Source organism: Heloderma suspectum, chromosome 5 (genome assembly GCF_057233095.1).
Source record: "Heloderma suspectum isolate Gila_16-S chromosome 5, 16-S_ref, whole genome shotgun sequence".
NCBI lineage: Eukaryota > Metazoa > Chordata > Lepidosauria > Squamata > Helodermatidae > Heloderma > Heloderma suspectum.
In genome coordinates this window covers 38,255,598-38,268,358 of record NC_139462.1, presented here as the reverse complement: position 1 = coordinate 38,268,358, position 12,761 = coordinate 38,255,598, and the positions used below count along the sequence as shown (strand labels likewise).

At 40.0% G+C, this 12,761-nt stretch overlaps 1 protein-coding gene across 1 annotated transcript in view; it reads left to right on the top strand.

Annotated features, from left to right (window-relative positions):
* Nucleotides 1–12,761, top strand: part of LOC146343794 (uncharacterized) — a 116,146-nt gene that overhangs the window by 90,189 nt on the left and 13,196 nt on the right. The window contains exons 23-28 of the mRNA XM_084859753.1: nucleotides 1,945–2,025; nucleotides 3,646–3,681; nucleotides 5,452–5,505; nucleotides 7,104–7,157; nucleotides 10,651–10,677; nucleotides 11,672–11,725. Coding sequence (XP_084715879.1) covers nucleotides 1,945–2,025; nucleotides 3,646–3,681; nucleotides 5,452–5,505; nucleotides 7,104–7,157; nucleotides 10,651–10,677; nucleotides 11,672–11,725 — 306 coding nt within the window. The remainder of the gene's footprint in view (nucleotides 1–1,944; nucleotides 2,026–3,645; nucleotides 3,682–5,451; nucleotides 5,506–7,103; nucleotides 7,158–10,650; nucleotides 10,678–11,671; nucleotides 11,726–12,761) is intronic.

Below are 12,761 nucleotides of genomic sequence, written 5' to 3'. Positions count from 1 at the left end.
ACTTAAGTAAAGTAAAATCATTTCCAGATATTTTCTTCTTCACCTTTGTCTTTCATTCTTTCTAATCCTTCCTACTCAAGCTTCCTTCTTTTCCTGTCTTTATAATAAGTTCTTTCTAAATGTTTCTGTCCATGTTCTCATATTTGAAAAACCAAGTGCTTAAATATATTCCTAACGAAGAGTCTAGACCAGTCAAGAGCCCATTGGTACTGCTGGAAGCATTACTCCTGATGTATGGGAAATAATGTGTATATTGCATACGCACACACATTTTAACATTAGATGCTTCAGAGGCATAACTGAAGGAATATGTATATGAAAGAACTTAGTGCAACTTCATTCCACCATCTAGCTTTTAAAACATTTTACAGGAATACATTTTTATAATTAGATTTATTTTATTCTATTTTATTTTTAAAAAGAAGAATAAAATGAGTTGCAGCCATAACCTAGCACTGGAGAATCACAAAATGCATTACATTTTTCAGTCTTGTCTCTCATGCCAGCACTAGTACTAATCTAAGCCGAACCATTTTAATGGAACTTTTCCTCTTTGAGATTCTCCAAACCCCAAATCCTGTAGTTTTTGTTTCTACAACTTTAATAGCATAATCCTATACATATCTACTCAAAGGTATCTCCAAATACATTTTAAACTGCTTTTTTTAACTTAGTAAAGATATCACTTGAGGGTTATGGGGTATTAGTTCAGACAAAAATACAAAAGTTTATGCCTGTCAACTTCTTTAGAATTTCAATTAAATTCCATTCGGCAGGGTTGGTATATTATTTTTGTATTTCAGTTTCATTGTAGGATGGTACTGGGAACAATTCACTTACAACAGTTCATGTCCAAGTTTGCTTTAAATTCTTGGAAAGGCACATTTACAGTACAGCTTTTAACTGGATTGAAGCCAATTGAACTGTCCCAGCTTCACACGAAGTACCCTGAGAATTGCCATTTTTAAGCGTGCTGGTAATTATTTGTTAGGAATTGCTAGCTTCTTCAAGCAATGGAATGTTGGCGTTGTAGTTCTCTGAGTGTATTTATCTGTATAAATATTTGAAAGAAAGAAAGCTGCAGTGCCAGGATTGCTTCGCTTGGGAGCCATGACAATTAAATTGACTTGGAACTGGTTTAAATTTTAGTGTGGACATTGCCCTCACAATCAAAAATATAGTAACAATGTTCTTGGATAACTCCCAGAGGGCTTGTGCAGGAAAAGTGTCTTGTCACTACTGGATTGTTAGCCTATGTTGCAAAGAGGACATACTCTCAAAGAGCCTAGGTAAATCTTTAACCTCTGGTTTTTAATATAGCATCTCATTTGAAAATTCATAAACATGGGAAGTTTACTAACTTTTATTGGCAATAAGTGTAATCACCTTTTTGGAGATCATTATATCATGGTTCCTTAAAATGCATATCCCATCTTCCTCTGTTAAACTGAGCATGCTTAAAGGTTTAGAATATCTTTCCATGAGGTACTGCACATTCCAGTTTGCCATGAGAAGAAAAAAGCTGCTTAAGGATCACAATGCAGCACTGAGCAGCTCCTAATTTTGGTTGGTCAAATGAAATTTCCCTTTTTCTGATTTCTTTAGCTTCCAGATGATAAGTGGTCTTGGAATCCATCCGAATAAACAATAAGTCATTTCAATTATAAATGACTTGGGTTATTTAAGAATGTTTTGAGATTATTATCATTTGAATATGCAAAATTATTACAGTAGTTCTATACATCTATTTTAATATGGATCACTATCATTCCTCTATATATTTTATCATTATGGATGAAGAGGAAATTGTAAAATTTACTCAACAGAACCAATTGTGCTAAAGAACTGGAGTTTGCACCCATGTCCCTAACTGGCTCTTTTCTGTCCCAGCTTAAATAACCCTGTCAGCATCCCCAAAAATAGCATTTATATTTTTACATTTAGGGTGAACCAGGGTTAAATGGTCTAAAAGGATTGAAGGGTGAACCAGGTCACAAGGGTGACAGAGGGCCCCTTGGTCTTCCAGTAAGTAAAATACTTATTCAATTTCAGTGCAAATTGCAAACTTCTCTTTCTATTTTCAACCAAAAACTCTGGTTTACTCAATAGCAAATATAAAGCTATCTCATGTTGGAGTAGAATACCAGTCTTGTGGGGTTTTTTTTTTATCCAGAGTCTGTTCTTGTATCATCCCATCATATACAGTTCTGTCAGTTGTTGGTTTTATTTTTATTTTTTTGTTATTTGACAGTGTCAACAGTGTTACAGTACCATGATCTTCCATATTAATCATGCCTTTGTTTGACAATTGTTTGATACTGTGTGATATTAACCATACATATATGTATGTATTTCCCTATGTCTTCAGTGCATTTTGCTTGGGTTCAGTGGTTGCATTTATAATAAATGGTTGAAATATTTCTGATCAAAGTACTAAGAAGCTAGCTCATATAATTTTAAGTATTTTTCCTTTGCTCGTGAATAGGGGGACTTTTTCTGATTTGATTATTTTGGAATCGTTCTTGTTGGTAGTACTCATAATTTGTCTTCAGTGAAAGCTCATTAAAAACATATTTTCACATGACATGCTCAAGATTGTCTTAAGTGACAATGTTGAGAGGAATAACAATATTTGGTTTCTGCGAGCTTCATAATTCCCTAAATACAAACAAATCCTTTAACTCTCCGTTTCAGTAGAAACTTCACATAGTGAAATGGAAGATGGTCAAAAGTATTTAAAATAATTGAGAGTGTAACTAAGAGATGATCTGATCAAAGTGAAGCCTTTTAAAGGATATTCAATGTGAATTCAGCAGGGACAACTCTCTTCTACTGAAATCGGGGGACTTAAAATGCCTAACTCTGCTTGGATCATGATCAAGGTCTTTAAAATACTTGAGGGGCACTGAGTTCATAGATGCTGGTTCTTTCAAGTGAAACCATCTGACTTCTTCAATTCAAGACTGCAGCTGTAACATTTTTGAAATTTGGTAGCATTAGGCTTATTTTCTTCACATAATATCCACCAGGGGTCATCTATTCCCCAACAATGCCAGAATGAAGAGTACAAACTTTTCAGATATTTTATGATGGGCAAAGTCCACATCCTACTGAAGTGACTGGTAAAAAAAAGTCTGATTTTAATGGATTGATGTTGCACAACCACAAGCCATTGGCAGTGCAAACCTTTGCATTGGTTTGCCCAGGAAATGTTATACGTTTTAATACAGTGAAGAAACAGAAGCATTCTTTAAGAGTTTAAGTATTTTTCTGGTATCATAATGCCATTCTCATGAGAGTCCATTTTGTTTCTGATGCTCCGTACAAACAAGTCAATGATAACATGTGAATTTTGTAGCACTAATACGTCTAGGGACTTATTCTGATCTCATGAAATTGAGCAATTCCACTAAAAAACAGTGTGATTACCTTAATATAGACCCATCGCAAAGGGAATCAGACTTCATGTTATGTGTACATTATAACTAACCTAATGAAGTACTGTGATACTTATTCCAGAACCCTGTAACAGTGTGTATTCTGTGAAAAATAGAAGTTGTACTTGTTCATCATCACCACATACTAATCTCGCATTCTTGTCATTCGTGTTATCCCTATCATCTATGCTTCCCCTTAACCATACAGGGAGCATCTGGCTTAGACGGAAAGCCAGGACCCCGGGTGAGTCCCTTGTGTTCCTATGTCATAATACAGTACCAAATCTACATGCTTCACTTCCAAATCTACAGCGGACAGTTTTGTCTTGTTTATAGTGTGGTACTGGTTCTGCTGCTGCTGCTTCTACTGTCACAAAATTGACTAGACAGCTTATGTTCTATTTGAAGGAGGAACCCTTGTTAATGAAAGGCTAGCAAACTTGGAGATGGAAAGAGCTTTAGACTATATAGTTTTCCAATGTGAAATGTTGACTGTAACTAACCCTGTTATATAGCTATCTAGACAAACTTGTAACATATGGCTAGTGCATGTGATTAAAAGGCCCAATCCATGACAGGTGATGTGATGCAAGATCAGGCTACAGTATAATAATTAAAATCATCATTTTGCAGAAAAAAATGGCCATGAGAATGCAATGCACCACCCTTATCTTTCTCAGTGTACATTGACCTGATCACTGTTGCTTTGTTAAGGAATCCATCTTTCAAAGGCCATGTTAGGAAAACTGCTATTTGATTTGGGTGTGTGGTCTAGCCTTCTTTTTCTTTTGCTTGCAGTTCTCTCTCTGGCTTCAGCAACAGAAACCTAAAGTTTGCAATGCTCAGAACAAGCCCAGATTGATATTTTAGACCACCTGCATTAGGCTGGGGTTACACTAAGTTAAAAGGTATTATGGTTCTGTCTTGAAGCCCTACTGCAAATGTTTGAGCTTTCTAATTATGGAAACATTAAGAAATACCATAGAATCATAGAATAGTAGGGTTGGAAGGCCATCATAGCTGTGAATTCAAATGCTCCTCCATTAAGCTTGCCATCTATCCTTATGGGTCTTTATGTGAATTCTGCATGGTTTTTCAAAATTATTTGTCTACGTCCTTTTGTTTAACCCCTTAACTAGAAGAATCTGCCTCTACTATTTAAAACTTCTGTAAATCAGCTAAGCTAAAACAACAAAGTAAAGATGATTGAGATGGTAAGAAGCATTATGGAGCTTAACAAAATACAGGTGGGATTTTTGATTCCACCAGAGGGATTTGGAGCTCGCTGTCAGGTCCCTTGGTTCTCTCCGTTGGCAATCACACACTCCAAGGCACCAGGCTTCAGGCTCACTACTTTATTAGTTAGCTACCAGGTTCCTTACAAAGGCAAATCCTCAGAGACTCTCAGACTACAAAAGTAAACAGCTACTCTACATAATTATGAATATCAGTAGAAGTGACAAGTGGGAATCAGAGACATTGCTGGCAGTTTGAACAAGAACTTGCAGGCCAGAATAACTTAGGGGGGAATGCCCCTCCCTTAGAGTTGTGCCCCCCTATGTAGGCTATCATGCATAGCCAACTGGGTAGAACGTCTGAGCTTTGCCTCTAACTTTTCCTGCTTCGCTCTGTGCCGGACTCTAGCATCCCTTAGGTCACACCCCGCACTCTCCTCCTCCTCCAAAACCTGGGTTCTCACAGGGGAGGAAAGGGGAGGGCCTTCAGGTCGAGCCGTCTGCAAGCCAAGTTCCTGAGAAGAACACCTGTCCATATCTGAGTTCACTAGGGAGGAAACCTCCCCCAGTTCTGGCTGTTCCCAATCTGAATCTGAGCTGCTATCTCCACACACTCAGAATCATTCCTTCTCAGGAATGACACTCAGTTGCCCTCACTACTAAAATCCAGCCCATATTCTCAACCATTGTCATGAAACCTGATTCTAATGAAGTCCTTGGCTAAATATAAAACTTGATTTTCAACTTTTTAATCAGATCCTGTTGGTTTAAACTTTCAGGGTATGGATGGCCCAGTTGGTCCGCATGGTCTTGCAGGTCCAAAAGGAGACAGAGTGAGTGCATGTTTAAGATCTTCTCAAATGCCTTTTAAAAATCGTGGAAAATTTCTTTCTTTTACTGAGATATGTGTCAGTGCAGTATATTTAATTCTGTTCGCTCTACTAAGATCTATTCCAAAAGTTATAATAATAAAACTGCCAAATCATTAAAAGGTTCAACTTTTTAAATCTAATGGCTTTTAAAAAAAAATTGTTCCTGCAATGGTTAAAAGGGAATTGAACCTCTACTAATATTAGTAATCTCTGGTAACTTATCACTAAGCAAAAATAATATTAAAAAGAATTGGCATGTATTTTACAGTAACATAAACTGATTCTAAGAACTGAGATCTTATCATGAAGCGCAACAGAAAGTCTAGGAAGCAGTTGTATATGTTGTCTTGGAGCTCTAAAATGGGTGACCATTCTACATTCAGGTACAAACCAGAGTATTCAGGTATAAACTTCAAGAGCTACGGTACATTGATAAGTATCAGTTTTTGTCTGTAGGTTGTATACAATCACGTCTTTCCACCAGTGGAATGCACACCCACTAGCAGATCAAATTTCGTCTCCCCCCTGAATTAATTAATTAATTAATTAATTACATTTCTTGATCGCCCATCTGGCCGGTCACCCGCTGCTAGTACCCCACACACACACACACACACACACACAAATCTGCTCCCAAGGCTTGGGAGACTTCTGAAACAGATTTGGGGGATATGCGGGGAGGGCCGCAGGGGGAAGAAAGGGAAGGGAAACTCCTGTTACTTAGCCCTGTGTGAACATTGAGGCACATCACTGTTATACATTCTGTTAAAAATGATGGAAAATAAAAGAAACTGATATCATTTCATTAAAGGATCTGATATATTTGGTACAGGCTTTCCTTCCTGAAATAACTTATTGTACCCTAGAAACAGTGTTATGTAGAGGCGAGAGGGCTGAACTTGGATCAGTGACACCAAGGTTCAAATTTCCACCCCAGGCCAACTTTGTACATGTTACATAGCAGAGCTGTGCTGTGCTTAAAGGGTGCCACCACTTTTTTTAGAAGTGCAAATAGGGAGGAGGAGCTATTTAACCCTTCCACCACCACATGCTCTTCCAATTGAAATTAGTCCCACCCTGCAAGCGACTATTTGCACTTGGAGGAGAAAATGCAGGTACCGCTATTTTTGACCTTGCAGGGCAAAATCAGCCTGGGGGAACAAATTTTGATTGGGAACATGGTTAGGTAGGGGGCAGTTTAACATTCTTCCTTCCATATTGATGCTTCCAAAACTAAAATAAAAAATGGCAGCCCTCTGCAGCTGTATTTCAGTTTTTTAAAAAAATGTTGGGAGATCCAGTCAGGGACCTCCCATGTAATGTTCATGTTTTCCCTCAAGATATGAAATACATTGGATCATCTTAGGCCAGTCATGATCTCTCACTTTAACTGATTTCACAGGTTTTTGTGAGGTGGGTAAACACAATAACTTCAAATGTACAGTACTGAGCCTTGGAGGAAGGGTAGAGTATAAGTGTAGCAAACAAATAAATAAATGGCATAATTAAAAACAAACTTTTTGCCATTTAGAATGAACATTTTTTATATTTTATTTTAGGGTGAAAAGGGAGTTACAGGAGACCCTGGGCCTAGAGGACCATATGGCTTGCCTGTAAGTTACACAACGCTTTTAGAAAGTGCAGTTTTAAGAAATCCTTGATTTAATCTTACTGTGTTTTATGACCATTCATCATAGAGAAATGCAATTAGTTTAAGTAGTACAAGGTCACTGCTCATGAAGCAACTTCTTATCTCAAGTTTAGACAGATTCATACTCCCACATGCATCTATGGTAAAATAATAGAGTAGTTCTGACATAAACTAACAATGAGAAAAGCCAGAATTAAGAGTGACCCTCTTTGAGAACTCTTGCCATTTCCATTGTGTGGTACATGTGTTATTTATTACTTGTTTCTAGGCACCAGAATGAAATAGCAGGAATTCAGGTCAATGAAATATCTATCAGGAGCATGTCATTTTTCCTTAAAGATCTCGGACGTGTCATCAGTACAAAAGAGTGATCAACTTTCATTTATACAAAATACTTTGCTGTTACAATTCTTTTCTTTGTATTTGGGGGGAAATTTGATATAGTTTCTTATTTGACACACATAACTACAGCATCCTTGTTTTATATAAAATACCTTGTGCCAACTGACTTTGTTCTCTGAAAGTGGGTGGTATAACATTTTTATACTGCAAATTATTGAAAGTGTTTATTAATTTTTGTTCAAAGTAAGTAGCTTTCCATTATTATATCCAATATAAGATAACTTTGAAAGATGCATTCTGTTGTTTTTTTCTTGGGATAAATATTCCAACATTCAGGTTGATTTTGTAACGTTGTGTTGAATTTGCAGAAATAAGAATAATGGGTTGGACACTGTCTAGAGGGCCATAGGATATGCTCATTTCCGACTGCCCCCCTCGTCCGCACTGCTTCAGAGGCAGCACGGAGAAGCTCCGTCCTCCACACTCGGAAGAGGAGCATGGAGCGACTGAAAAGGGGTGAGGCTGGGGGTGTTCCAGGGCGGGGAGAGCGGAGCTGCGCATGTGACACATCCTATGTGTCGTACGGCAGCTTCCTCTCCCGGTTGGCCCCCCCACCACTAGATAGCCAAAAACATCTGTCTAGCGAAAAATAGCAAGGCAGGAGAGGCGCAGAGGGAACGATCCCCCTGTGCCTCTCCTGCCTTGCTTTGGATAGGTGGTTACCTCCAAGGTTGGAGACGGCCGCCTGTCTAGTTAGGATTGCGCCCCAAGATGTCTTTCCATGTATCATCATCATCGTCATCATCATCATTATTATATTCCTTGGCCACCTTTCAGGGCAGAAGCCCTCCCAAGGCAGCATACAACAATAAAACATATGCAGATGATACTCAGCTCTACCTCTCTTTCTCATCAAACCCAGGTGAGGCAGTGGCTGTTCTGAATCAGGGCCTGGGCACGGTAATGGACTGGATGAGGGCCAATAAACTGAAACTCAATCCAGACAAGACAGAGGTACTGTTAGTGGGTGGTTTGTCTGTCTGGCTAGGTGATATTCAACCTGTTCTGGAGGGGGTTGCACTCCCCCTAAAGGATCACGTTTGTAATTTGGGGGTGCTCTTGGATCCAGAACTGTCACCTGAGGCACAGGTGAACTCAGTGGCACGGAGCACTTTTTATCAGCTTAGGCTGGTATACCAACTACGCCCTTATCTGGACAGAGATAGCCTAGCTACAGTTATCCATGCTCTGATAACTTCTCATCTGGATTACTGCAATGCGTTATACGTGGGGCTGCCTTTGAAAATGGTCCGGAAACTTCAGCAGCACCAAAATAGGGCAGCAAGATTGCTAACAGGGACTGGCCAGCAAGCTCATATTACACCAGTACTTTTTCAGTGGCAGTGGCTGCCAGTCCATTGCCGGGCCCGATTCAAAGTGTTGGTATTAACCTTTAAAGCCCTTAATGGCTTGGGGCCAGGCTATCTGAAGGATCGTCTCCTCCCATATGTGCCTGCCTGGACCTTAAGATCATCCTCAGCGGCCCTTCTCCATGAGCCCCTGCCAAAGGAAGTGAGGCGGGTGGCTACTAGGAGGAGGGTGTTTTCTGCTGTGGCACCCCGGCTGTGGAATGAGCTCCCTAGTGAGGTTCACCTGGCACCTACATTGTATTCCTTTCGGCGCCAGGTGAAGACCTTTTTATTTTACTAGGCATTTTAGCTTTTTAGACTTTTAGCTTTGCTGTTTTAAATCTGTATTTTAAATTCCTGCACTGCTGCTAGGTTTTACTGTGGTTGTATTGTTATATTGTGGTTTTAATGTTCTATATATTTTATATCGTTTTATTGTGTGCCATTTGGTTTTAATTTTTGTGAAGTAGGATTTACTTCCAAGTAAACATGAACAAATTGGGTTGTTAATGTTTATATAGCATGGTTGAGGGTTCAAAGCATGTTACATGACTTATCTCAGTAACTCTTACAGCAGACTTTCAAAGTAGTGTCAGTGTTGTTATTCCCATTTTGAAGATTGTGGGGGAAAGTGGCTAAGAGAATAGTACACTGTGAGTTTCTTCGTTGCTGAGAAGAGGACATTTTAACTGAAGACTTCCTGAACAACAAAAAGACCTAAGCATAGATGCCTTGTGTGCTTCCCTGGGGTGAATGTTCAAAGGCAGAGAGCCATAACTAAGAAGGCACTATCCCTCTACCCATGTTACCTAAGGTGGTGGGTGCACCCAGAGAAGGATTTCCATAAGTGACTTTAATGCACAAGGAGGTTGATGTGACATTTGTTCAGGTACCAAGATCCCAAGCTATATGGGGGTTTATAGATAAGCACAGCGCTTTGAATTGTGCTTGGAAACAGACTGAAAACTTTGAAGCTTTTCAAACACTGGTGAGATGTATTTTAGCAACTTGTTCCAATCAACAGCCGGTGACTGTTTCTGAACAATCTTCAAAGACATCTCCATGTACATCACACTATAGTAGTGTCATCTCTGGATAACTGATGCAGCTGGTGAGAGGTGTTCCATGCCACACATGCCACTTGGGACTCCAGTTACAAAGCTTGATCAGTGAGCATCCCAGACTGCATACATAATCCTTAAGGGAAGTGTGTTGTTGTTAGTCGTTCAGTCGTGTCCGACTCTTCGTGACCCCATGGACCATAGCACTCCAGGCCTTCCTGTCCTCCGCTCTCTCCTGGAGTGTAAGGGAAGTGTAACCCCATCCAAAACAAGTGAAGCGTCACCATCCAGATCAGACAAAACACCCACCAACAGTACACGTATCTTATAAGGATTAAGCTTAAATTTAGTGGCTGTCATCAAGCCTGTTACTGTTCACAGAAACCATTAGCAATTCCACCACCTTAGCTGACTCAGGTGATTCACTTCATTTTGTATACTATGCTTAATGTCCATTATAGTGCTTCCATCATGGAGAGTTTTTGTGCCTCGTTGTTAAACCAAACCCAAAGATTCAGGTGCACATTCAGGTGTGTTTTACACACAGTACAATTATGGCACATCTGAATAGTCCTAGCAGATATCTTTCACAACTTCAGCTACCAGTCACAAACTTAACATAATTTATATGGTTGTTTAATAGGGCAAAGATGGTGAACCTGGCCTTGATGTAAGTAATATTTATCATCCATTTATGTGTGTGGTAGGTAAAGATTTGTTTCAAGTGATAGTTGCATGTTTGGAGCATGTTGAATTTTTTTCCCCATTTGGTGTGCATGACGAACATGCAGAGAATATACTAAACATCGCATTGTTGTATGCCCTTAAATAGCAATAGAGAAAAAGAAATAACAACAGTTAGGAGTGTGAAGGGAACACTGCTAAGAAAGGAAAGTCTTGTAAATCCCACCATAAATAGTGCCACTAATAAGTGCCTGCAGCAACTGATGCTAATTAGAGCACCTGGTTGATGTCCATGGAAAGTGCTGTTATAATTCTGTGCTAGTATTGTCTGTAGAGTCCTACAGATGCAGTCAGTGGTGCTTGGGAAATGCAATCACATGGAGTTTGCACCACAGGACACTGTCTGTGGTAGCAGCCCTTACAAGATTCTGATGATTTTTCACCTTGCAGACACACGCCTCAAAAAAGGAAGGTTGCCATCTCAGGTTAAAATAGTTGAAATAGCTGAAATCTCTTGGGAAGTTGTCTCACACAAGCACATTGCCACAGGCAGCATCCACATCGTTCTGTTTGCAAGCTGCTACAGCACCACCGATTGCATGTGTCAATTGCAATTAAGTGTATTTCTTAACAGAAGTTGCAGTTGGACATGCCATGCTAGACAACTTATTTTGCAGTGGGAGAGGATAATTGTCATCTTTTTGCCACCATGTTCAGTGTCAATGATCCCCTCTTGAAACACTTCTGTCTGGATATTGCTAGTGCTAGGTTGCATGTAGGAAAATAGAGGTGACTTTTGATCTATCTGGGAACTTCAATATCTCTGTCTTGCTGAATATGTTGGCCTTACAATTCCACATTATTTGGTGCAATATTTGGGGCGGGGGGGCTGCGTGCATATAATTCAGTTATACGATAAAAATAAACCCACATATCAAAATACAGAAGCCAATAGAGGTATTTTTGTTCATTTTTTATAGGGTTTCCCTGGTCCTCGCGGAGAAAAGGGTGATGTAGGAGAAAAGGGAGAAAAGGTGACCTCAATGCTATTAACCGTTGTTTCATCACTTAGCCTAGTCAGCTTTTCTGTCCCAGTCCTATAATCTGTCCCATTAATCTTGACTTTTCTTCCTTCTGTGTGCCAAAAGCCATGTCACGGATCTTTGCTAGACAAAGTCATCTGTCAGAATGTGAAACAAAGCTTCCATCCAGATCCAAAAAGGTCAGCAGTTTCCATAATGGGAAAGGCTTTCTCCTCCAAGACTCCTGGCAGTCTGTGTTTGTTTATATAACAGTTACTGACAAGAGACATTGGAGTAGCAACAAGGTAGGAGACAGTGAGCCAGATTGACAGCTATGTAAATCAATATAGGTCCGTTGACTTCAATTAAACGTGTGCTGTATTTATACCTTGTAAGCATCTGGCTCATCGCTGAGAAGACCAAAGCTAAACTATGAGCTCATCCAGAAAAAATTAGGCATGTTTGAGTCCTCTTGAAAGTGATGGTTAAGTGCACAATTAAGCACTTAATCCTGTTGAGGCAACTTCAGCCTGCCCGTTGTTGGATTGCTCCCACGTGCCACAATCCGGCTTCTCCTGGCAAGTGCAGGAGCTGTGATGCACATACAGGGCTCTCATGCATGCCTGGGCTCCTCTATTCAGTTCTTTCGCTGCACCTGCAATGCTGGGAATTGGGAGCTCTGATGTGCACAGGGAACTCTTGCATTTTGCCATTCAGTTCTGTGGACAGGATTGAAAGGACCATGTTTCAGAAATGAAGAACGAGAGCAAAGAGATACATTGCCAGTAGCTTCCTTCCCACATTACACTCATGGGAGAGTCTTCACACAATTACCGTGGAGTGGGCTCCATTGTTGGTCCTGCACACAAAGTTGCACAGCTTCTTCTGCCCCCCCCCCCAATGTCTATGTGTTAGGCATGGATGATTGCGAGGGGAAAGCCAACATGTAGACTACCCCAGGAGGTGGAACCTCGCACTGTCAGGATTCCATTCCCAGGGAAGTGTACATGCATAGACATTTATAGCCTTTCCCCCTGCAGCCATCCAC